Source organism: Gymnogyps californianus, chromosome 9, assembly GCF_018139145.2.
Source record: "Gymnogyps californianus isolate 813 chromosome 9, ASM1813914v2, whole genome shotgun sequence".
In the NCBI taxonomy this organism is placed as follows: domain Eukaryota; kingdom Metazoa; phylum Chordata; class Aves; order Accipitriformes; family Cathartidae; genus Gymnogyps; species Gymnogyps californianus.
Genome location: NC_059479.1, coordinates 21701335 through 21728220, shown reverse-complemented (window position 1 = coordinate 21728220; position 26886 = coordinate 21701335). Strand labels below are relative to the sequence as shown.

Below are 26886 nucleotides of genomic sequence, written 5' to 3'. Positions count from 1 at the left end.
GAAGAGTGTGAGGAGTCCTCCCCCCGAGGAGGAAGGAGCGGCAGAGACAACGTGTGATGAACTGACTGCAACCCCCATTCCCTGTCTCCCTGTGCTGCTCGGGGAGGGGAGGTAGAGAATTTGGGAGTGAAGCTGAGCCCGGGAAGAAGGGAGGGGTGGGGGGAAGGTGTTTTAAGATTTGGTTTTATTTCTCATTACCCTACTCTGATTTGATTGGTAATAAATTAAACTGATTTCCCCAAGTCGAGTCTGTTTTGCCCATGACAGTAATTGCTGAGTGATGTCCCTGTCCTCATCTCAACCCATGAGCCTTTTGTTAAATCTCCTCTCCCCTACCCAGCTGAGGAGGGGAGCGACAGAGCAGCTTGGGTGGGCACCTGGCATCCAGCCAGGGTCACCCCACCACATTAACTAACACAGGTGATGAGGTAATGATCATGCTTCTGCAAAGTGAGTCAAATCACCTTGGACAAATAAAAATTTTAAGAAACAGTTTTCATTTGGATCGAACTTGCCACACATTCACGTGATCGCTCTTTCTGATGGCAGATGAGGTGCTGAAAATTCATAGCCAGGGCAGGGGAAAGAGCAGGACTGCCCACTTCAGCAGCAAACCCGGGTCACATTGGGTGAAACTGTACTGGAAAAACCTTGTTATTGCACCCAGTTTCTATCTACTTTCTTCAGACACTTCAAAACTGTAGGTGGGGAATGTCCCAGTTACTGTCAACATCTGGAAGAATAGTTTTAAAACTGTATGTTCTTTAAACAAATGAATTTCTCATTCTTCCACAGGATCCTACCAACTTTTAGTCTAAATAAGTGCCCCTCATCTGAATTTCAAGTGGCTCCTGAAAGTCAGTGAAACAGATGAAAAGCTGGAAAGCACTCCTATCTCAATGTTGACAAATACACTTTTGCAAAATTTTTCCTATCTTAAGTACCCACCTTCCTTAAGTTCAACACTTGTCTAAAATTTTTCTATGTTTAAACTTTTAAAATAGTTCAAGGGCACAAGTTTTTTAAATTCATCTTTACAGTTGCTTCAAGTTAAGTCCCAATCATTTTTCACTTTTGAAGTTAAAATGAAATACTGCAGAACAACAAGTATTAAGCAGACAAAATTAAACAATCCTTAGTAAAAAAAAATTAAAGAAAAATAAAACCAGATGTGCTTTTAAACTGCCAGTCTGTAGACTACCATCCTCTGCTTCAGACTGTATCCCTACGTGAATGACGAAAATCCGACAACCCTCAGCAAAAGTCTGAATATTTTAATTCAGACAGTGGGAAGAGGAAGGGAAAGAACTGACTATGTCTACATTACAAGACAGGAAGGTTTGCTGCTGATGACCCAATATCCTTGCTACATACATTTCAGTAATTCAAACTAGGTGTAGTCTGGTTCTGCAGACTGAACAAGCACTAGCAGTTGGAGCACATCAAGAATGCTGGAGCACATCTTTCAGCTTAGTTCCACCCCGAAGGAATCCAGTTTATGCACTCCAAGCCCCCCCCCCCCCCCGCATTATCAACAAAACTGAATAAGCAAGGACAATCTTGAGACTTTTTTTAAAAAATGCACTTCTTAATTCAGATGCTAATATGGATGCACCCAAAGTTCTGAAGGAGATCAGAACATATTTTTCCAAAGCATTTCTATGTCTAACGTGTTACAAACACGACCATCTTTCAAAATTACTGTTTTATAGTAAATAAAGCTGAAATTGATGTAATTTAATTAAACATACGATTTCAAAACTGGTAGTAGGCATCCTCCCCCTACCCCCACCAAAATGTATGATTTCCTTTCATACTACCTAAGCCTTGATATAATCAGGCCAGTATTTTGTCACCTGCAAATCTTCATAAAGGTTTTTCCTGATGAGAAGGAAAAGTGTTAGACTTACCCCAATTCAAAGATTTCAGTTACAAGGGCAGAGCCTACATAGTCATTTCATATGAAACGTGTCAATATTGTGGATTGAACACACATGAATGAAACCGCTTAAGACTGAAAGATGGTAAAACCTCCAATAGAAGTTATTTATTTCCTTATCCCTAATCAGAAAAGGAGTGAACACACCTGCAATATCCTAAGAAGCCTACTTCTCTCAGAAAAAATACAGAACCAGAAAATAAAATCAGCCTACCATTGTATCAGTTGAACAAGAATATGGTTTTATAATGGTGGGGAAACAGAGCACTTAAAAAAACAACCACTAGGATTTAACTCAACAATGGTTTTCCAAGGGCAACATGATATTGTGTAGCCTAAATCAGATTAGTATTTTGTAACTTATTTATACTGATATACCAATTACACCAAAACAAGTGAGGCTTTACAATCAGGATTCTCACAATCTGTTCAAGGTGGCACGAACCAGCTCTACTGCCAAAGGACGCAAACCCTCATGCCCCGATACACACGCTTGATGCCACTCACACTCAGTTCTCTCCTTTCTCCTCCACTTCAGTACAAATATTTGTTTTGACCGATGCACAGAAGCTGATCCATATTAGAAGTAGCCATTTCTTCTACTGAATCTAGATAATTTCCCTAATCCAGCTCACTGCTCATTGGTATGAAAGTTTCTGCAAGCAGAGGTGATGACAGTCTGAGCTGGGGAGGAAGGGACTGTAACTTCAGTGGCAGCAATACGCTATGCGAGCTTGAACCATCACGCAGCAGCAAAATTAGAGTTGGTCAGGTAAACGACATCAAGAATCACAGAACTATTTAGGTTGGAAGGGACCTTGGAGATCACTTAGTCCAACCCCCCAGCACAAGCAGAGGCTGCTACAGGACATCACCCAGAAGTAGGTCCAGTCAGGTTCTGAGTACCTCCACAGATGAAGGCTCCACAACTTCTCTGGTGACCCATTCCAGGGTTTGACCATTCTCAGAGTAAAAGAGTTCTCTTGTGTTTAGATGGAATTGCATCACATTAAACTTATTAAATCAGATACAGTCAGAAAATACCCGAATACTGAAGCTCTGACTGAAAAGAGATGCAGTCATCTAGCACTTCATCAAACTCAGAGATTCTATGCTCAAGACTTCGTTAACACAGATTTACTCTTTTACTTTGTTTAGAACTGACTTTAAATCCACAGGGGCTTAATCAAGTGATACCTCGTACAGCTGAAGACACTCAGTGATGTGGATGAAGTAACTCTGGAGCTTAAGTACAGCATAACAGGTTCAGATAAGTAAACAGAATCATTTTCCTCCAGACACACAAGGGGAATGAGCAATGGTTCAAAGTCACTAAGAGACCCTTTACTCTGTTCAGGGAAGATTACACAATTTTTTTGTTGCGATGGTATCCAAACAACCATATCAGGATTTGGCCCAGAGTTACCATGCTTTACTAAAAAGTGAGAAATTCTTTGGTTTTTAATCTGTTTCTTTAACGGGAGCTTAAAGAAAAAAAAAAGCTAAGACAAACAATCTCATTGTTAGGTCGACTTGACTGCCACACATAAGTCTATAACTTCAATGGCAAAATAATCTGCAAGCTGAAAAAGACTGACTGAAGTCAACCACTTGAAAATCTAAATACAGTATTTTCACCTTTATGAGACAAAAAAATCACAGCAAACTGAGTACCTTACTATATTCATTCAGCAAAGGAAGCTCAAACTAGCATATATAACAGACAAACCAGAAAGCTGTATTTAAAAAGCTCTAACATGCTTTGTTTAGAGGGAAAGAAGGGCTCCACATCCAATAGTATCATGCCCCTCTAACTCTAAAACTGCCTTCTCTTTTGCTTCATTTGCCTTCTGCTTCCTGGAGTTTACCCCAGATTCTCAATGAGACATCACTCGTTACAAATTCTGTCTAAGAATTAAAGCTTGTCCCTTCAAGTCTCCCAGATATTCCCAACCAGGTTTGCTACAGGTTTTAAGGGTTGTACTCTATCTGAAGTGTAGTTTTTTTATTTTACAAGATAAAAGTCATCTCAGTTTGCCCCACTGTCAGTCCTGGATTTGTTGACTGATTTTTTTGGTTTTGCTTTATATGATAGATGTATTTGCCCAACAAGGCATCTACAGTTGAAGCTATTAAGACCTACAGTTGGACCTACTAAGCTAGAAACTTCTACAACTGTGCAGCTTTCAGGCTTGCAAATAAACTGCCTAAATAGCATTAAAGTTGACATTGGTCAACAACCTATATAATCAGGTTCTTGATTTTTTTCAAGGTTTCCCTCCTTTCCTAAAGAAAAAAAAAAAAGGAGAAAATCAACATCAATCAATCCATCATCCATCTTGAATGACGACTGCCTGGTGGCTAGATGTTATAACAAATTATGAAAGTTTTATACTCTTCCTTTAGTAAATCAGGGCACTTTACCTACCATCTTTTACCTTCCATGACACTTGCCACTGAATTTCTACAATTTCTCCTCCTGACTCACCACTGGAACAACTTGCCACTGACCTATCTGTGAACTGATTCACGTTTCCAAATCACCTGCAGGCACAAGCTGAGCTCCAGTGATATGAAATGTGATTTCAGGAGATTCAGCAGTATCCTTAGGCTTTCCTGTTTATAAGACACATCTAGTGATCCAATCTAAAAAACGTACTTTGTCATAGACTGCAGGCATTTGTTTTTATGGTGAACACAGCACATTTTAGTATTATTTTTGATATTTTCTTTTGGTGAGGTATATCCACGTAAAAAGCAGGAGCTCCTCCTCCCTTCAAGCAGAGGGTGCAAGTGCTCATCTATAATGGAACTGGGAGTTTCAAGTTTCCACAATGTTAAGGCCACCCTACTGCAGAATTTGTATTATACACCCCTTTGTCACACCAAATTATTTCCTAGAAAATGAAGATACCTTCAATTAAGCCCTATAGAGACCCTGACACAAAGCTTACAAAACCCTAACAGAGAGAGTGTTGTACTAAAACAGAAATAACAAAGTCACTGAAGCAAGTTCCTCTCTTAGAGAATTTAAGTAGCCCAAACACATTGGCTCTGGCGCACATCTGGCACAGAAGACGACAGCCAGCCTAAAGTTTTGCTCTTCTTGGGGGAAGAGTCAAAGACTCTGCTTATGCCCATTCCACATGACTGTGTGAAAGACGGCTAACTTACACTGTACCTTCAGAGAATAGGTAAGATTGCTATTGACTTATTTCCAATGAGATTATTGTGGCATTAAACAACACGCCTCAAACAACCCTATAATATCAGTCAGAACGAAGAAAATCAAGTGACTCAAAAATGCAGAAAAAATCTAACAAAAATCTTAAGACCAAGTTACCAAAATATCGCACTGAAAGTCAAAAAGTCTGAATCATTAAAAAAATGAAGTTTATTTTGCCAACTTAAAAAATCTAGTATCACTACATTGACTACCAGACGGTTCAAGTGAGTAAGATTCAAAACTTGTCTTCTTTTTCTATTGTCGTGCTTATTTTGTACAATGTATGAACCAATTGGTAGGAACAGGTTAGGTCACTATGACAAAGATTCCTCCACTTTAAAAACAAAATAAATCAAGTTTTTGGGGCAAAAGTTGTAGAGAAATCTTTATAAACATTTACAAAGGCAGCATTTTTTTTTTTTTTTTAAAGTTTCTTAGTAAGTTACTCCAGTTTTCATCATGTTTTTCAGCATTCCAAACTTCCCATCCTGAACATGGGAGACTCCTAGGTTCTTAATATTGAATAAAAGTATTCCTTATAACAAAAGTTTAAAACTTCATAGCTAGCAGACTATTATTGATTGATTATTTTCCTTTTAAACACTGTAAGTCTATCTTCCAGAAGTGCTGGGAAAAGATTTTCCGTCAAAATTATATTGTTTGCATATCTTCCAAAGAATTCTAACAACAATCTCCTAGCTTTATTTCTGTACAGGTCTTACATGAGCAAAACTGCAGACAGCAGAAGATGAAACCAATGTGTAGGGTGACTGTGCAGGGTGACAGAAATGCAGGCAGCTGACAGGCCAAAAGGGCTTGTGGGAAATGGGGGGGGGGGGGGGGGGGAGAGGGAAAGTTTTTCTTTTCCCTCTCATTCTCTCCAACTCCAGTTTTAAGTAGAACTTGAATTGACAGAAAATAAGAAAAAGCCCATGCAATGTGTTCATCAGCTTATAACCCTGACACCATGGTACTCTACAATGTCATGCCTACTCCCTGGCATGGAACTGTTCTTGTAAAATAAAAACAAACTGTTCAAGATGAGCCCTATATGGGATGAGAATTACAGAAAGCATTTAGACTGAATGGGAACTGAGTTCATAAACAGCAGAAAAGTTCGGAGCACCGAAAAAAATTATGTCCATTTACTTAAAAGTAGTTTGTCACAGGGCTTGCTTATTATGCGGGACAGATCCAACCCAAAGACTACACACAATCGCAAATCCATTTTGGACATACTTTTTGATCTTCAAGATTACAAATAATCTGAAATAATCCAATTTACCTTTCTGTCTGCAGGTAATCTGAAAAACTGCATGGAAAATGTATGAGCTTCTATATCCTCTTCCACTGAAGCACCAATTAAAGCAGCCCCTTAGTAGTAACACTAATTGTTGCACTAATGACATCATAAGAATATGGAAAGGGTTAAGTACAAAACCTTCATAATGTAGACCAGGAACAAGTGGTTCAAAAACAAGACAAAGCAGAATATGGGAAAACATGGAACAAAATACAACAGTCACAGTAAAATAAAAAGCAAAGTGACCCAAATGGAAGAGCATTTTTCAGAATATGTAATACTAATTATGACTGTAAAACAGTCAATAAATATTAGCAAGCCAGATCTTTTTGCTATAGAAAAATCAAACTCTACCCTTGATTTTCAGGGATTGGGGAAGAAAAAGGAGAAAGTCCCTTAATTAGTATTTCAGTCTACACACAAAATAATTGATCCAACACAAAAGTGGTTTAAGCTGTTCAAGTATTTTAAGAACACAGAGGGGAGAAAGTGGGAAGAGATGGACAATCCCTATCTTACAAAATAAGGAAGAAAACACATGCAGAAGAAACCGCTGTTGGGAAGTCATGCACCAATAACGTGTATTTGCAATACTCATGACTTACCTCCAGCATGTGATCAACATCGATAACAATTATAATCTTCTAAAAATCTTTTTGTTCGTTAGAAGTAGATTACATATCCATTACTTCCTCAGAAATGCTAAGGCTTTCAAATCAAGCAATACACAAGAGGAGGAAAACTACCATCCCTTTAACTTTTGGCTGAAACTAAATAGTAGTTATGAACTACTCAAATTAAGCCTAAAACTGGGTGGTGAAGATACACAAATATGACTAGAGAAAAAACTCCATCCAAGGCTCAGTACTTAAGACGGCATGATGCTTCCTTAACACTGTTTGATTTTGAAGATATGTGCAACATTCGTGAGGGTCAAGTGACAATACTTTATTGTTTATATTGTGCCTCAGGCATTTGGAATCTTTGTGGGTGAAGGACTGTGTTGATCAGATCCCTTGAGACACCGATAAACTGAAAGCATACAAAGCCAACTATTTATTAATAGTTTAACATGGCGTCTTTCTTAACACTGACTTGACTTGGTTTTTTTGTCAGCTTGCTTACTTTACGCAGCTAAACAGGCGCCGTTCGTAATAATTAACACGGTGGGAGACAGCTCTTCAAGGGTAGAGGGAGACGTTTGTAAACCAGCGTGAAAACAGATCCTTCACGGGGGGATCAGCGGGATAGGGAGGACTTTACTACAGCACCAACACGTGGGGCGGGGGCGGACAAACAGAGGGCACATCCCCGCGGCGCCCAGCGGCGGGGGCACGGCGGCGGCACGGCGGCCGATGGCGGGGGGCGATGGCGGCCCCGCCCCTCCAGGCCTTCCCGCCGCTTCCCGCCGGGACGGGACGGGACAACCCTGCCCAACCCAGCCCTACCCGCCCCTCGGGCCCGGGCCCGGGCCCGACCCCGCCGTGCCCGGGGACGAGGGGCGTGCGTGCCGCCGCTGCTCAAGCGCCGGGCCGCGGCGAGGCGAGACAAGACGAGCGCCCGCCGCCCGGCTGCGCCCGGCCGCCTCCGCCGCCGTCCCCTCCCCCTGCGCTACCCACCCGGCCTCCCGCCGCCATCCCGCCTCCTGCCCGACCTCCGCCAGCGCCCGCCGCCCCGGGCCCGTCCTCGCCCCACCCCCGCCGCGGGGCCGCAGGCCGGGCCGGGCGGTGCAGCCGCGGAGGCCGCCCGCCAAGCAGCGGCCGCCGCTCCCCCCGCCGCCCGGCAGGGGCGGGCTCCGGGCCGTACCTCACGGGCTCTGCGGTCATGTCTCCGCTGCCGCTGCTCGGTGCGGCCGGCCGGGCCGGAACCGGGCTCAGGCGCTGAAAAGAGACAAAGCCGTTATTGCCACCATCGCAAGCTCCGCCGCCATCTTATCGGAGGGAGGCTGAGGGAGACCTGCCTCCTGCCGCCTTCCTCCTTCGCCGACTCCCATTGGCTCCTTGCCGCCCCCAGCTATTTTCCAATTGGGCGGCTCCGACGGGGCCTGTTGCTAGGGTCGTTCACGTCACCGTCCCAACCTTCCCCGCTCTGATTGGCTGGAGGGAGGGTTACATCACTGGCAGGGGCCTGGCGTCACGCACCAAGTCCCGTGACATCATTTCAAAACAAAGTGTATTGACGACTTTGCCCAGCAGGGGGCTCCAGCCGATGGGTGCCCCGATGGCCTCGGCCATTGTGGCGGGAGCCAAGCGCACACGCATCCCGGGCAGGTAGGCAGACCTGAGGAGCAAGCAGCGACAGCGAGGGTCGGGTCTCACCCCGTCCCCAGCCGCCCACTTCATCGTCAGAGGTCTGCGGCTTTGGGCAATTCTGCAACCTGGATTCAACAAGATCAAGTTAACCATGGCATTTAAATACATCAGCCATATGAAGAGTAACACTGCGATGCCGGCCAAACTCTCACAGCAGCACGAAAATGACCCTAATCCTCTGTGGGGATCAGCCATCAAACTCAGACCAGGACATCAGCACAGAAGCAAGCTTTTGAGGAGACAGTTTCCCAAGTACAGAATAAAAAAAGACAGCAAGATATGAATAATGTAAGCTATAGTGAGAATTATCGAGGTTGAACTTGTTGAACAGCACCCAAGTTACACTGCTAGATAGAGCTTCACTTAGGTTCAGTTTTGCTAGAACTTTTTTTTTTTTTTTAAAACAGAAAATTCTTTAGATAAGGAAACACATCTTTGGCAGCTTCACATAAGTATGCCAAGATAATTTTCCCTGCTTGTACTAGCAGCTTCTACATTCCTGTCAGATGTTAAAATCTGTATGAAAAGAGGATTGGAATACATCCCTATTCAGAGGGAAAGAAGTTATGTGCTTTCATGATAAGGCTACTGAACTCCATCTGGCTGGGGTTCTCATGTAAACTTCCATCTCCCTACGTGACCAAACCAGAATGGACCACCAAAACCAAAGTCCAGTACCACACAGAATCTGAAACAGGTGACACAAGTATTATTCACTTATTATAAAGATAACCAGTTGTGAAAATTAATATATTTTTCTGCAGAAACTAAAAAAGTACCAACTCACCTAGTTTCATAAAGCAGTGTATGAAATACGAGAAAAAAAATCGCAAGTGAAAGCCTTGTCATCTTAACTATAACTACTCCTTAATATCTATTTCATTCTAAAAGGCAATGCTAATAGAATAAATGGCATTTTTGCATTTCAGCACATACAAGCTTACACATCCCAGGGAAATTCTACAAACTGGTCTAAACAGAATTTGCTTTAGAGTTTAACATTTTACCCCAGAAGTGCATCCTGTATTTGCTGAATTTTAGTAATACCAAACAGCAGATTTAATAACAGCTTTGTTAACAAATGCTATCTCATCATCAATGCTACAGTTTTAAAAGACCAAAGTATCACCTGCCTTCTAGCTAAACTTTAGAAGGAAAAAAATAAATCCATGTTAACTGACCACTACAAATTCCATTAAAAAATTGCAAAAAGCCTTTTTTTTTTGCCACTAAACAGCTGAATTAAACTGGAAGCATCACCTATTCTTAGCTCTGCATTAGTATTCCAATTGTGTGATTAAAATAAGAACACAAAACATTTATTTTCCCCTTCAAGGGATTTAGTCTGCTTTATGGACTAATATCCTGCTGATTTAGAATAACTACATAGAGATATTTATTACTATTACTCTATAATATTTTTTTCTTTTACTATTTCCTTGGGAGATGGAAGCAGATATTTGAAAGCAGTTTAGAAAACCAAATTTAATTGCCTCCAATTCATAACATATCTAAAATTGCACATGAAAAAGAAATCCTATTGTAAGAAAAGGTCAAGATAAAGTAAGAATGGAAATACTTCCATCTCCCAACAATCACTCCAGAAGACAAAACCTGACATGATCATGAGGTTGTCAAAAGCCAGATTGTAGCAGCACACTGAAATCTGCGTATCGACAGATATTGCGTGCATCTGTAGAGAAACATTTTGCACATCTAACATACCTACAGGTAAGTTTCCCCAGCACACAGGGCCCCTTCCCCCAGCGCTCTAATAGACACTGCTGGCTGCTCCAATATACCTGGAAGAATGAGGATTCAGAGCTTAGTTTGCAGGACAAACCAAGGGCCACTGTAGAGTCTCATCACACTGATTATTTTTTTCCATAATGATAGTAATTAGTTTTCTTAAGTAGATATTAGCCTACTTTTAAGAAAAATAGCTGAAAGACATGTATAGTTATCAATTGACAAGAGAATATTTTAATAACTTTATGTGCTCCTGACCTAGAAACACAAACTACATATACATCTTTTTCAGATTATTATCTGTGATAAAAGTAGCACAATTAATCCAGAACAATAAAACACTATGCTTAAATTCATTTTATAGGAACGGTCAAGATCTGAGCTTTTAAATGGAATAGATTATGTGCAATGAAACTCATTCTCTATTCATCAGACAAAAAGCATGATAAAAAACTGAGAACAGGTGACTGCTTACTCAAGAGCCTGGGTTCATGCTTTGTTTTGCTGTTATTCTATTCCCCTTAATAAAGTTCAAAGTGATGGTGTGGAATCAGTTGAGTAGTGGTTTGTGTTTGATAATTAAACCTTTTCAGCATGAGAAAGCAGTAAACATCAAGGTCCAATACAGAAACAAAGTGCCAGTACTTTTCCAAATCCTTTGTGAGAATTTTCTCATAACAGATGAAAGCACTTTGAAATTTTAACCTCTTAAAAAAATCTGATTTCAGCATAAGTGATTTTCTGTTAGAGACTGGATAATTCTTAAAACACGCTATCAGAAATGATTGCTAGTAAACCATAAAAGGAACACTACAGACCATTCTTTTCTCCCGACAAAGTCTGGCTACAAGATGCCACGATCTAGCATAATCTGATGTGATGGGCAGCATATCCAAACAAGCATAAGCGATTCAGGCACCTGATTTTGTTTGGATGTTCCAAATGTTTAGAAAGTTAAGCAATGGACTTTCTTCAGTACTTCTAAGACTTCTACTTTGATTTGTCAGGAATATAGACTAGGAATTTAAAAAAAAAAAATCACCTTTATGCTTACTTTTACACTTTTTTTAACAAGGCTCAGAATAAGCCTTGCTGTACATTTAGTTAGATATCCAACAGTTCTGACTATAAAAGCATCTATCTTTTTCTCCTAAAGCCTCCAGGCAGCCATCATCTCATCATACTCCCCAGACACTGATAGCTATCCCTTTGCCTGCCAAAAGGTTTAACTTGTTCTTACCATCATGTCTGAATGTGTATCTTAATTACGTGATTGCATATGTACACTCAGCCACTCAGACATCACCAGCCATGGGATTAATTAAGGTTATTTGCACGAGCACCAAGCCATACACAGCAGATGCAGAGCTGAGCACATTTTCCATCTTGTTGGAGGACTAAGCAGTTCTGCCCCTGAAGAGCATGTGCTTACGAAGCATCTCTGTTAAAGGCTTAACTGCAGGAATGACTCCTAGGCACCACCATTAAGAAGCACGTTCTGTGCTGAACACTAGAATGGTTTGAAGACGGGAGCTTCCAGTAAATTGTAGATAACACAAACCACTACCTAGATTAATCCAATTAGATTTACTATCTTGCCTTGGGCTTAGCTCATCAGAGAACTCCCTAAAATATTTCTAGCTATTATTCAAAAATATTTTTAAATACACCACAGCCCCTTCTCAGAAGCAGAAAAAGCAGCAATCTTTGAGGCCAGCACATTAACAAAACCACACAGTCCATTTTCAGCTACAGAGTACACCATTTCCTCCTTTTATTCTAAGTGTTCTCTAAAGGTGAGCTTTTACGGTACTTCTGAGCTGTTTAATGACTCACTTTCTAACGGAGATGGCCTCATCAAACTCCCAGTTTTAGCATACCAGTTCTCAAATGCATTGCCTCTTCCACCTTTGTTCTACTGGTCCAGAACTGTATTATACTAACTAGTTAGTGAGATGCACATGCCAATGGTCCCAAAGAATCACTTTGGGTACCAATTATAGCTGGCCATTACCTCTCAACTGCTGCACAAGTCAAATCTTTCTAGAATTGCATCCTCTCTACATCTGCTACAGGTCCTTGCAAGCACTCAATCTTCTTTTGCTCCACTATCACACTTGTTCCCTCCTCCATGCACTTCAGTTTCAGCCTAGAGAGCAGAAAAACTGTTGGAAAAAGTAAGCATTATTTTCATTTCCTATGTCAGCATGGAAAAAGAGGAAAATCCAAAACTCTCAACATCTATACCACCTTAAGTGGAAGGCCAACGTCTCCACCATCCACCAGCATGACGTGCAACTGTTTAAAGTTAGTCAATATAGATGCTTCTTAGGGATAGAATAAAATATGCACCATGTCAGAAAAATTAGAAACAAGTCTGAAAGTAAGAAAAAACATTACTTCTTTAGAATGAGGTTGTAAGCCACTTTCACCTGTGCTGCTAATGACTGAAGTACAACCAACCTAGAAGTTTACTGAAAGCATTGTAACAACAGGGCAGGAAAATAAGCAACAGGTACAGCAGTCCAGAGTTGTCCTAGGCAAATCTATAGTGCTAACTAGAGTCCACCCCCAGAAATGCTATTAGCTGATCTGTCTAGGACTCCAGGAAGCCAAGATTTTCACCTCAGGACATCTGTCAAAGACAAGTAAAACCCATGCAATCTTTATGCTATTAGTTGGCTACATGAGATGATCTCTACTATTGACATTTTGGGCTAGGATTTCCCCGCATAAACACACACATGCTACTAATCCAGTCTACTCAGCCATACTCAGGTTATTTACTATATACAGACACTTTTATTACCACATTGAAGCAACAGTGGAAGAAAAGAGGTTTGTTTGTTTTATGTTAAAGTTCAAAAGACACAGGAGCATGGATTAGACTAAAAAATTTTATTGAAACTTGTCCAAAATCCAGTCAGGCACACAATTTATCCATTCCACTAAGGCTTGTCATTCTGTATGGCATAGAAAAATGCATCTCAACAAGTTGAAATACCAAACAACTAAATTAGTGAAGTTAAGGCACTTGAGATGTGTGTTAATTTAGCAAAATTGCATAAGAATAACATTCTACTTTGAATGATACAGTCCTTCCCGGGATTCAATCTAAAGCGTCCAAATTCTGTTACCCCTTGAGACAGGGGAGAGTCAGAAGCAGGAGACAAAAGTCTCATATTTTCCTCTGACTAGTAACCTCCAAGGCCACCACAACCTATGGAAAGAAGTATTACTGAATCAGGCTGCAAAGATTTCCTGTAGTACAGGTGCTGAATTACACAACAGTTTGGGCTGCGGCACAATGTCTTCCACTCAAGAATCCTTAAGGCAAAGTATCTTTGAGATGAGAAAACAAAAGGAGAGAGCAAAAAGCACACACGTTCAATTGTAAGGCTAACAAATCTTTCCCGGAGTAACAATATTTATCCTGGGATTAGATATCTCTGCCCACTCCCAGATCCTCCCCGAGGACAAAAACTTGGAGAAAATAAATGGAGAATGCAAGAACTTACATAGTGACCAAAAAATCTGGTACCTGTTGGTTTGTCAGGGCTCTGAGCGGTAACTTGAAAGCCAGTTAGCAACTTTTAATTCACACAACAGATAGCTAGTTACCTTTGTAGTTTTGGTTTGTATTTTTGAGAGTGTGAGTGTTGGTTAGTATATTTTTTTCAGCTCTGAGCCAATGTTTACAACTGAAATGTTGCAGTTTCAGCATTTGGCAAAGAAAGTTTTTAATGACTAATTGAACTTATAACTCAGTTCTACCTGTTGAAAATTCTCCCTTCGTCTGTGAAACAACCTCTTGTATCATACAGCAGTTAAGTACTCTTCTCAAAAATGAGATACAGGTCTAGGATGTGCACATTGCACACTGGAATTTGGAGTATGCTCCAAGGGTTGCACACAGACTGAAGGAAAAGATTTCCAGGTACATGACGGTATCTTCTCAACCATGAAAAGGCACAACAGAGAAGCTGTTGTCACTTGCTATGCACAAACAGGAAATAAAGTGACAAATATTTGAGGGAAAAAGAAACACATGGAAAACAGGTTATCCAACTGAATTAAAAGTCCTGTTTCTAGTTAGTCTATGGAAATGTAGTTCTAAGCATTAAGTTCTGAATTTCACTAGAAGTAGAGTTGTTTAAGAAGATGTAAAGCTTATGAAAAAGAGATTGCATCTTAATACTCTGTGTCCTTCAGAGCAAATTGCTTGTTATATTTAAGGCACTACATGTCGTCTTTGGTTCAGTGTTTAACTATCTCATTCAGTGTAAAGAGAGGTAGCGCGAACCATACATATTTAGCTCTTCCATTCCATTACACGCAATTTCAGAGTCGCCACCTTTCTGATGTTACAGATTCTGGAATCCTTTAACTCATTAGGAAACTGCAGGAACAAAATAACAAACATTCTTATTAATTTTATAAGAACCAAAAGGTGTGCAACATTCCACTTAGCTTTCATATATGCCAAGAAAATCAGAATAAGAAGCTGGGCCTGATGCAACTACGACATAACCGCTGTGGAGAAGTCGCTTAAAAGCGAGTCTTGTAGCAACTCAAAAGCCAAGACAACCACATCTTACCTACAACAAAGTTAGCAGAAGTATGTAAGACCATTGCATAGACCAGAATAAAAGCTGGTAAATGCATAAAACCTAGTAAAAACACACAAGATACCTATACCGATCACATATATATACACACACACAAAGCAGTCAATTAATAGTGTTAGCAGAAGCAATCCCAAAATGTATGCAGCTTTAAAGCATCGGCCATCCTCCTTGTTCTCACAAATAAGGATTAATAATCAAGAAGTATGAATATGGAGAAAGAGAAAAGTAGAAAAAAAAAAAAAGAGACACTTGTTTTCAGCATAAATTGGCTGAGATATCACTATGAAAATAGAAATATTTTATAATATGTAACGGCATGAAAAGGAGAGTACCACAATCTCTCCTTTGGCCAGACTGAAAAATTGTGACATCTACCAAATACTGTTATTTCTGGTGATTATATTGACCAATAATGCCACTCTTTGAGAAGCAAGTGGAGCATTTTTGAAAGAATATTTCCCACCAAATTAGATTTCAGAAAATAGGCCCTTTGCCTATATCTCTGTTTTGGTTTATATTAATATTACCAGACAAGGAAATGCCAGTCAGCAGGAATAGATTCATTCATAAGCATACGGTCAAGATAAAAAAAACCAACTTCTAGTATCACTCTCAATCTTTAAGTCCTCATTTCTGTTTACACACTTCCTTCAAAAAAAGTCTACGCTGATGTAGCTGTATTGCAATGCACAGGAAAACAATGACTGAAGCAGCAAAAGAGACATACCTGTACGGGTAGCCATGGTATTTAGATCTGAAGACAGACAGCAACCAGCTGAAGAACAACACCACCAAGCCAATACCAGCAATACACATAACTGCAAGAGATGCAGAATAAGATTCCGGTAACGTGCCAGCTGTCCCCGAAAACACCACAGTGACGGGGGTTTTCAAAACCATTCTGTAATACTTACAGATTTGGTCAGATGAGATCTCTATTAGAGTCACTGAGAAGAACTAAATTAACACCAGTTTTCTTTCAAATTCCTACTGTAAATCAATTTTATACCATTGCTTTAAGAGAAAGTAAGTCCCTTCTTCTCTCCCTTACTAGCAAAATGCTGCAAAGCATCTTTATATCACCCCATCTCCCAAAAGGGCTTTGAGTTTATCTTGCAGTTTGCTAAGCAACTCCAAATGCTGCCGAAAAACCAAACAACTCACTTCTGCTTAGAGGCAGGAAGTGTACAAAAACCCACAGTGCAAACGCATTTCTATTACACAGCGTATCAAAAATCTTTACTGAATATGCCTTCTCTTCGAGAGAAAAGTATTAGTACTTACTTTTTCTTTTCCCCACATCCATGTCAGAAGTAGCAGCTTCATGGAGGAGTACCATTCCTAAAGTAACACCACCATCTATGAACGCTGTTTAAGGCTAAATCAACAAAATACAATAGACTCAATATAATACACTCATTCCTAACCTCATAAATTCAGCTCCCACACCATACCTGGGGCATTAAAACTCACTGGAAAGATCAAAGACTTCCCAGCCAAACCAGCAACTATGGGGGGGAAAAAAGCAACCGAAAGGCATTCATAATGTCAACTTTTAAGAGAAAATAAATACAAAGTTTAAAATAATAACTGGAAGGTATAGTAGGTCTTGACACAAAATTAAAAACATGCACTCATTATCTCAGCTTGTGATGAAACAGCATTCCTTCCCAGAGCTCAGTCCACTCCTACTACTGTTCTACTCCACTGGAAAATCCCAAAAGGAATTCAACTTTTGCATTTTACTCAGCTAATAAAATGAATAAAATGCATGCAATATTTAATCTAACAGGATATCTTTCAAGTAGCAATATTTCAGTCTTTTCTAATTCTTCAGTTACAAAAAATTAAAGCTTGTAAAATTAAGGAAGCACAGACAACTTAAAAGGCCTGACATTTGCAAAGAATGAATCCTAGCAAAGAAAAATAGTGGATCCAGTGGAACAAAAGACAGAACTCCCAAAGATTTCATTCCATTTCACTATAGATGTTCAGTCCCAATCCTCCTCCTGAAATGAGAAATACTTATCATTGAATGCAATGGGACCATTAAGAAATCTTTCCGTTTCAGATGCGGTCTACCTTCAGCACAAGAGAAAAGTGACCTCAACCTATAGGAACCTTGCCAACTTCTACCCATTTTAAATGTCTCCAGTGACTGGTAGATTGGGTCCATGATGTGATAGATAGCAATAACACAAGTAAACATCAACAGAAAGTTTCTAGGTTGAATTTGACTGAGTGCATTAGAAGTACAGTAATAATTAGATCAGAAGTTCCCCTCCAAATGGATGTTTTAAGTTAAAAAAAAAAATCTTTCATAATGAATACACAGCAAGAGAGTAAAGTTATTTTAGCACCACCATATTTAAACATCAATTGCTTACTTTATATTATTTTATTACAAAACCCCCAATGCATCACTTGCTGAAATTGGGATTTTGAATAGATAAGAAGAGAAAAGGGAAAAACTAGCAGAAGTCACTCTGTTAAAGAACATTGCCCTTGCAACAGAAGAGACTTGTTAATCATTGTCAAGCAGTGAAGAGGACAGGTACTTTGAATGAAGTTTTGAAATGATGTGCCTGTAGTAACTCTGCTATTCTGTATACTTGTGTACTATACAATGTAAACAATTTGGGACTGTGAAGCTGCAAGTAAAAAAATAGTATTAAAATAAAACAAAAAATCCCGAATAAAAGACAAAAGAATGCACAGGCCGACACAAGTGACGAGACAAGGAAGAAGAGCTTGAGTCAGAGATGACTACAGTTACAGATGATGGATCAAAAACAGACATGTGGGAAGAGAAGAAGAGAACATTGAATTGTAGCATATTCTTATGACTCCAAAGAAACATTTTTATACAAATGAGAAAGGCAAAAGCTCTCAACCTGCAAGTTTCCGCTTGCCTTTCTTGATGGCATAATACTAGCATGGAAAAAATCCTGAATTGTTAGCATGAACGAGTGGTAAGATTAAAAGTAAAGGGAAGCAAAGAAATAAAAGAAGAAAGATCAGCAACTGAGGAAGGAATTCAACACCAAAGCAAGAACTAAGTAAGTGAGATTGAAAAGATAAGAGACATGCACAGACGAACAGGGGCTATCCTGAAGAATCTTATGATTCCACAAAGATCCGCATCTTTAATGCTGTATTCAGTTCCATCATTAAGCAAGGAAGAAGGTGGTGAGAAAGCAGTAAACATTTTTCTGTTCAACTTAAAGATCACTGGCATAGGAAAAGCATAGTTGTCAACACAGAAAGGCTCTACAAGCTGCTGCATCAGTATTAGGTGATAGTTACGAGCCTTGACAAAGTACTCTCATAGAAAAGGCAGCAGCATAAGCTAACAGAAAAATTGTCACCAACCACGTGCTTCTCAGTAGGAAGGATACTAAACAGAAGAACAATGTGTGTTTCTGCCACAAATTGGGCTTGGCTGCTTCCATGGATGTAGTTCTGTAAGAGACAAAGAGTAACTGATTTTAGAAAAGACTGCAGTCAACTTTGACATGATTAACAACAGCTATAGAGCCTGGAACTGGGTTTTGCACTGTCTCTTTCAGGAGACAGAACAGAAGTTGGAGTATGGACAATTTCATCTGTTGACCATTGATTTTTAAGGGGAGCTGCGTCAGCATCAAAAATCCTTCTATTAACATGCACAATCAGCCCAAAGTACCACTCAGATTATAGTAAGTGCAAGTGCAGCTACAACCTTCATGGTCCAGACTCCCTGCTCAGCAGGGCAAAACACCATAATGATACCCTCCTGCACCCACTGTGATCCAAGTCTGATCCGTTCCCTGACTTAGATTCTTAGGTTACGTACGCTGCTCCTCAGCTTAGGGACAATCTCTTCAAATCTGCACATGAACCCTACTCACTTGGCTCCAGAACCAAGCATTTGAAATCTTCTTCATGGCATACCAGGAAAAGGAACATCACTACCAATACCATTGAAGCTTTATTCTCCAGTCGCAAAAAGGCTTAGGGAATGATATAAACAGAAGAAACAAAAGGAAGCGTTTTCAAGAAAACATTTAAAATATGAGAACTTCCACTCAGTAAGTTGGCTCAGTTTTATTTACATTAATAGTTTACTAACCAACTGGGTTAACAGAAAATTTGAAACTTGTGAAACAATACCATTTTTTAATCCCTTATGGGAAGCTCTACATCACTGTGGTTGTGATGTTATATCTAAGCAGGAAAAAAAAAGTTTGATAAGTAGATCCACTTTTTATGGAAGAATACAGAGGGCCTGACCCACCTAACCAGGCATGAAAGGACATTTCACCAAATTCATTCCCGTTCGAGTAAAATACATGAGAAAAGCCAGTATGTGATGTGTAAGCACCTGAAGAGATGCAATGCTCTCAATACCTTCTGACTACTTCTACAGTGTATCTCATTCTACATTATGTACAGAGCAGTGTATTTCAAGTGATGTTAAAACTGACTTTTCCCAAGAATGAGATTTCAAAAGTCTACGGTCACTAGACATTAGTTTACCTCAAGAATCTCGAAGAAAGATGTTTTTATATGGAAGTCATTACATGGGTGTATGAGCTAAAAAGACCAGGTTAAACATGAAATTGCCAGGCTCAGCAATAGGACCGTTTAGCATGTCAGACTCAACACCTTTACTTTGCTGTTAGCAATTTAGAACTATCATGTCTGTTCATCACTAGAGATACAATATATGCACAAGACAGAGGAAAGCAAATGTCACAGGTAAATAAATGCTGAAAAGAAAACACGAAAACAAATAGGAATGGTTAAAAGACACATAGGAGGTCAGAGAAATGGAAGAGATCAGGTAATTTAAAATAATCTACCCTCAGAACCTAAGCAAAAAAGCAGTGTCATTATGCTTCCTCCAAAATGTATCACTTCTTTTACTTTTACATTTTGGAGAGATGGGGAACAACAGGAAGGATGAAATAAATGCTTACCTTAGGTTCTGAAGCAAGGGGCAACCCCCCCATCCAACTAACTTCTTAGCAAATAGTTTTGGTTACTCTGTATGCTGTCCTCTTTACCCTAGAGCATTCTTTTATTACCTTCTTAGCTTTCTGTGATTACTAGAATAATCAAAGTTTCCGCACACAAAAAGACCTTGAACTCTCTAGGTATTAACACAACAAAAATAAACTCCAAGGTAACACTTGGGAACCAGTACGTCCCGTTTCCAGCAAAGTACCATCCATATGACTGCTGTCTAATGCTTTATGGCATGGAAAGCACTTTGAGCAGTTTCTAACAACAAACTGGACATGCTGCTAGATAGTAAATTAATCTTAAAATTTCTCATCTGATCAAGAATTGCATTTTTTATTCTATCTCTTAAAAGCTTATTACTGAGCACAGAAAGCAATACACCTAAAAAACCCCTACACAACGTTTGTCCTTACTGTTAGAACATCACATAACTAATGCCACCATTCTTACAGAATTAATGAATCATTGAACAAGACTGTAGCAACGACTTTCCTATCAAAACAGAATTTAGGTAATGGTTGAAGTTATCACACAGCAATTATACAACAGAACACTTTGTTTTGGATTAAGATCAGTATTTTGTGATTTCTTAGTAGTAAAGTACGAGTTTGCAGAGTTTCTTCTTCTATTTGAGCCAAGAAAAGGATAAAGCTAATTGGAAGAAAATCTGAATCTTGACTGGAGCTCTCACACTCCTTCTGTTTCACACAAAAGAAAACCCCTCTTATAGGCATATTTTAAGAGAAGACAGATCCTCTCTGAACTAATCAGCAGCTCTCTAACTTGCCTTGCTCACTGCAGGAGAGGTTAGCCTCACTGGCTTACAAAGAAAGAAGCCAAGAATAGAATTTGCACTCTGTCTTGCCTCTTTTAGTATCAGCCTTATTCTATAGAAATAGAACAGAAATGCAGAAAAGAAAACAAAGAAAAGACTTACCACTTGTCCTGTATGGGGATTCTTATGAGCATAGGGCGGACCTCTAATGTGGTTCCACATCTGGCCTGATGTCATTGCTAACACAAAACACTGAAAAGGAAAGAAGAAACACTATTTAATAAGGATTTTTTTTTTTTTAATTTTTTTACCCAATTTCTTTTCATTTCATACCAAAACATACTGGTTTGGAATACAATCTTAGGCTAGGCATTGTCCTACCTTTTATTTGTATAAAAGGCATCTAATCAAGCATTAACTGAGCTGAAAAGACAGAGATCAAATAGTATTACCAGACGACCAAAAAGTAAAACTAAACGCACCTCATTTTCCTCTACCAGGTTTAAGCATCTTTAAATACAAAAGCTTTTAAAGACTTGAATTGCTACAAAACTCATGACAACAGGCAGACAAGAGTTATAATTACTCACCAAAGCAGCAAATGCCCAGCCAGTTTTGTTATACAGAAAATCCAGATTGCTTCCACGCAAATATACAAGGCCTCCAATGACAGCCAGCAGCAGTCCTAACATCAATGGTCCAGCATAGTTTGGTGGCCTTATCACACGAATCTAAACAGAGGATATTTAAATTATTTTCCCTCAATGGGATCATACATTATACCCACACTCCTACTAACAAAACCCACAATATATTGAGGGGTGGGGGGGGAAATCAACACACACACAAGAATTTTCTATATAATAAATCTGACTTGGGAAGTAAGTAATGCTTCTTCCCCCATCACTGTAACTTCAGTTTTATACACCTTGACCCTACCTAATAATTTAAAGACTTTTTTTTTTTCCCCCCAAAGAAACAGAAGTGGGAGGAGGAGAGTTTTAACATCTTATCAAACACAGAATTACACAAAATATTAGAACACAGAAGGTAAGGAAACTTAAAGATGCAGTCATGCGCTCAAACTAGAACTATTTAGAGTATCTGAGAGTAGAGCGTTAGCCACAGAACACAACTGACATATTTCATAGCTGGAATTACATATTAAGAGATTGCTGCAGAGGTGGTGATGGGGAAAGTCCGGATATACTTACATTGACATCAGTTCTGTCAGCCACCCAACGAGCAAGCTGTTCAGCTGCAAAGCCACGCACCTGAAGTTCGTATGTGTCACCCCGCTTAGGCTTCCCTTTAGCAGGAAAGTTAATGAAGGTTGGAGCAGAATTCATGTTTAGCTGCATTTAGAAAATTCATAGAAGATACTAAATAGACCTTTCATGGTGCTGTAACACAATTCTATTTCATTTGTATCTTGCAACATCATCGCTAATTCAATCAGAAAAAGTAACTATTCAATAAATATTTCATTGACAATGACTTAAAAAAAAAGTAAAGACGGCACACAGTAGCTTGCATTTCTGTATTTCATAAAGGCAATCAACATACTCCTGCAATTTCCCTTTTGTGTTCCATGCTGTTTTCTCCTTTTAGTATTGAGGAACAAAATGTTTTTAGCTCTGTCACTAGGTGTTCTGGATGCCTTAGAAAAAAAAATGTTACTTCTGAGTAGGCTTTTTTTTTTAAAGCACAATTGAGCACGCTTTCTGAAGTGATTGACATTTCTTTGTTAGTACTCAGATCTATAGCTACTGATTCAAAAGATTCAGACCAGTTAAGAGGAGATTATAAGAGGTAAATAGAAGTAGTTGTTTACAAAATGCAGTTCTATCTTTTCCTAACACTGTTTTTCCCATAGTATTTCAGTTTTTTTGAATCCATTTCTTCTCTAAATACTACTTTTGGGAGAGAAATCTGCAAAATAGGAATATATACAATAATCTATAAAGGCCATAGCTTGATGAATAAATTTTTGATGTAACACTATGGGAAAATTTAACAAGAATAATAAGACATCCCTTTCCACTTCTCCAGTCCAAAAGCTTCCGTTTAATAAAATATCATCGCCTAAATTGTGTAGCTTTTAAATAGAGATGAGTATCCCTTAAAAAAAAAAAAAAGGCGTTAAGATTTGCAAAACTATAACCAACTATTAATGTGATCTACAATCGCAAGCGTACGTGGAATGTTCTCATACATTTAAAAAATTACATAATGTTAATAGAAGAGCAAAATGACTGGGTACTCGAAAAGAAATAAGTTAACCCATACTGAAAGCCTAACCTTATCATTCTCTAGTAATCTAAAAATTGTAATAGCTGTTCCTAACAACATCGGTGCTTTCTATCTTGCCTCTTCATGTACCACAGAAGAATTCCATTAAGAATTATACTGTAAGCTATTATAGGAGACAAACTCAGAAAAAACAGAGAAGCCAGTTCACTCCTTGTGCCTATTCCAGATTTGTCAGTTCTGTTAATATTACTGCCAAGATGCTACTGCCTTCTGCTCTTCTCATTTCTTCCGAGTTGCAGCTTTTAACTTTTCAATTATTTCTTTAATCATTGTAACACTAAATTTTGTACACATCTTTACATTCTTGCTCTCAGTCTCCAAAACCCAAGTTAAAAATAATGTTAAAAGAAAAAGAGACAGACTTTACCATCTGAAATACATCTGAGCCTTCATCAAAATCTACCATAGCAAAAAAAATCTTATTGGTAAATGCACTGGAATATCGCCAAGAGTTTGCCAGAATCTGGTATTCCTCATCAGCTTGCCTGTAAAACACACAAAGTGAGATGCTGTATCATATGTTTGTCCAGAACACAAAAGTTATAAAACAGCTGAGGGAGCTGTAGCCACCCACCCCATTGATGGGTGCATCCCACACACCCCTACATTAATTTTCTAGTGTTAAAGAAAAAGTTTAAGGCCAGACACTCATCTAACAATCAAGTGAAGCATTTGGCACCACTGTTTTTTTAAATGCAAGGGCAAGTTTTGTTGAGTCCATGAACACAAGCAGTGGTCATTTCTAATTGAAATTTGAAATGGAACCCAGCAGCTCGTGATTTGCTAGTCCACAGAAGCACCAAAATGAGCATGGGTGTGCCCTCTTTTCCATGTCAGAGGATGGAAAACCAATAAATTTCAGCTAACTAGGTACAAAAATCACCTTTACAGACCTCTGCCACCTCCAGATTAATACATGAAAGCCATAATATGGTTAAGGATCCAATATATTATTATTGTAAATAACTAAGTGCCAATCAACATATTAATTAACAGCAACTTTTATACTGCATGGCTAGCCGTAATTCTACAAACATTTCTTCAGCAGCTCATGCCAGGAAAGTTGAGTTTTCACCCTATCTTTCTCCAGAAGCCTATCAGTGTGAATATTGTTTCTGCAAAGCAGCGGTTATTTTAGGAGGGAGATAAATAATTAAGGACTATGTTGTTTTCTCACATGCATACTACATATATATTCCCACACATTTAATTTCAAAGATAATCCTACTATAATGTGTCCTAGTATATTCCTCCCACATATGTGAAAGTTTTATCCTATTCTTAAATTTAATTTCCTACAAAGCATATGATGACTTTCAAGTTCTAATTTAGGACTAAATTAAGCCCATACTTGCACACAACACACTGTCTGTGAGGCTGAAGAGCAGTGAACATCACAATCACCGAGTAATTTCTGGGTGGTGCCTTCACAAGGCGTCGAAATTTGTCTCCATTCATTCGAATAACGGATCTTTTACTAGCCCACTCCATTAGCTGGTTCACTTTTTCTGATAACACCATCTGAAAATAAAGTCAGAGAAACACTGTTGTTTTTTTGGTTTTTTTTTCTCTAATCTCACAGTACAATCCTGAAGGTTTTTAGATTTGTTGTAACAAACAGCTGCACTGTATTTCATAAGAACACCGACCACATGATGTGACACTTCATTAAGATTCTCGAAGGCATTCACAGATCCTTTTGACAGTCATGTTAATATCATTCATTTACTTTAACCACTTAGTAATACACACGCTTTAAGCACTTAGTATTACACATGCTGGTGAAGACTGTCAGCTTACTAGTACTTTCTCATTTTGCTAATTGCAAGATTTCTTTCAGATGTACAAACTGCCCCAAATCACTCTACAGTATTTATTCGATACTAAGCATCACACTCTGTTTCAGATTTCAAAACTTGGTGCAAGTGGAATCAGTGCTAGAGATGGAAGCACTATGGAAGCGAGCTCAACATCTAATTTTCAGCGTTGCTGGAAAAAACTTGATTCAGTACATATTTGGAGACCTCAGGAATGCTCAACACTAAGCTCTTCTTTAAAAATGAGCCAACCAATTCTGTAACGTTATACAAAGAAGTATTAGACAAGTGACAAACCCCCAAATGTTACATTTATCGTAAACTACTTCTCTACTCTTTATTAACATCCTTCTTCAGATACTTTAGGGTAAATAATAAACTATTCTTCTTTGACTTACAACTGACACAAGTATACACAGAGGGATCTTTTCAAACCCTAGGAGTCAAGTGTGTGGAAATAAGCGACACCTTTGTGATTACAACCAAAGACAGTCAGTCCACCCACCCTCCCGCTCCCAGTCCCACGCAGTAGGAACACAACACTCTCACAGTGCTTTTCACAAGAACAGCACAACCTGGAATTAAACACACTCGAAAATAAAACAAAAATCAGAACCGTGTGACTCTAAAAAGACAACTGCTCCGCTCGGCCCCCAGCCGTGCCCGCGGGCCTCCCCTCAGAGCCTGGCCGCTGCCGCCGAGGACGGCCGAGCCTCAGGCTGGGGAAGCCGGCGGGCGACCCAGGGTGGGGCCAAGCCGCCCAGTGCGCGGCCTGCCGGGCCCCGCCCCGCCCTGCCCCACCCTGCCCTCAGCCTCCCCGGCGCTCAGCGCTGTACGACCTCAGCGCAGGCCAGCGTCCGCGGGAACCCGCCGCGGCCGGCCCGGCCTGACCCGACCCTGCCCCACGGCGCCGCCCGTCCCGGGCAGAGTGGCGGCCGCAGGCGGGGGCAGCCCGGCGGCCCCTCACCTCCTTCCGCTTCTGCCCCGCGGCGGGCGGCCCGCCCCAGGCCAGCAGCAGCAGCAGCAACGCCAGCACCGGCAACGCCGCCATGACCGCCCCGCTCTGCCGCCCCGCGCCCATTGGCGGGCACCGACCCACCGGCAGCGCGGCCCCGCCCAGGCACTTCCTATTGGCGGCGGCGCCGGCCCGCGACTCGCCGCCGGCCCCCGATTCGTTGAACCTGTCTCCAGCACAGGCTGCCGCTAAGCCCATAGGAGCGAGGCAAGCTGGAGCCGTTCGATTGGCGGAGCCCTGAGGGGGGCGGGCCGTGCCGCGCTGAGGCGGGCCGGGACCCCGGGAGATGGCGGCAGCGCCGGCTGGGGTCTCTTCGCTGCCCGCCTTGAGGGGGGTGCCGCGGCTGCCCTGCTGCAGCAGCAGCCTCTCACCTTGACGATACACCCGGGCTTTCCTCAGCGTCTACGGCTTTTTAAACATTGCAAACTGCTGCACAGCCGCAGTGTGCTCGGGCCACCCGGAGTCCCGGGGGGGGGGGGGGGGGCGGCACCGCGGCGAGGGGCCAGGCCTCACGTTGGTAAGCTCCAAGAAACCAAAAAAGGAATCTAGAATAAAACTCCAAGGAACTTAATCAGTAGCTCCCCAAAGGCGTACGCTTGCTTAATTTTATACGCGCATGTGTATTCCTGGGTCGTGTGTTAAAAAGGTTGTTAAAATCGTAAACGCACTCGGGAAACCCTCAGCCGGTGCGTAACGGCTTACGGGCTCTCAAGCGTAATCGGCACAGAAAAACGTGGTTTTACTCATGCTTCGGTTTTTATTTCTCTATTCGAGGACTAGAGAAGGACTAGGTCTACGCTAT

General features: G+C 40.4%; 2 protein-coding genes across 4 annotated transcripts in view; both read right to left on the bottom strand.

The window, feature by feature from the left end:
• ATRX (ATRX chromatin remodeler) overlaps positions 1–8354 on the bottom strand; it is an 86104-nt gene extending 77750 nt beyond the window's left edge. For both annotated transcript variants that reach the window (XM_050901632.1, XM_050901633.1), the window contains exon 1: positions 8275–8354. In XM_050901632.1, coding sequence (XP_050757589.1) covers positions 8275–8294 — 20 coding nt within the window. In that variant the 5' untranslated portion in view covers positions 8295–8354. The remainder of the gene's footprint in view (positions 1–8274) is intronic.
• A 5058-nt stretch (positions 8355–13412) lies between these two features.
• On the bottom strand, positions 13413–26120 carry MAGT1 (magnesium transporter 1). Of its 2 annotated transcripts, none has more exons than XM_050901882.1 (10): positions 26037–26120; positions 24604–24773; positions 23620–23737; positions 22154–22294; positions 21530–21670; positions 21102–21191; positions 18556–18619; positions 16442–16516; positions 15885–15975; positions 13413–14928 (listed from the first exon to the last, which is right to left on the bottom strand). In XM_050901882.1, the coding sequence occupies exons 1-10, from the start codon at positions 26118–26120 to the stop codon at positions 14913–14915; spliced, it is 990 nt and encodes a 329-aa protein (XP_050757839.1). In that variant the 3' UTR covers positions 13413–14912. The 2 variants fall into 2 exon arrangements, with proteins under 2 accessions (XP_050757839.1, XP_050757840.1); XM_050901883.1 differs by lacking the exon at positions 26037–26120 and adding an exon at positions 25686–25707.
• Positions 26121–26886: the final 766 nt, after the last annotated feature.

Excerpts from the sequence above, each read along its gene's own strand:
- MAGT1 (XM_050901882.1), bottom strand. The coding sequence starts at position 26,120 with ATGGCGGCGTTGCCGGTGCTGGCGTTGCTGCTGCTGCTGCTGGCCTGG. Across the intron at positions 18,620-21,101 it reads ATCCCCATACAGGACAAGTG|AACTACATCCATGGAAGCAG; the intron begins GTAAGTCTTTTC and ends TGTCTCTTACAG. Across the intron at positions 16,517-18,555 it reads ACACATTGTTCTTCTGTTTA|ATGGTGGTGTTACTTTAGGA; the intron begins GTATCCTTCCTA and ends CAGCGTTCATAG.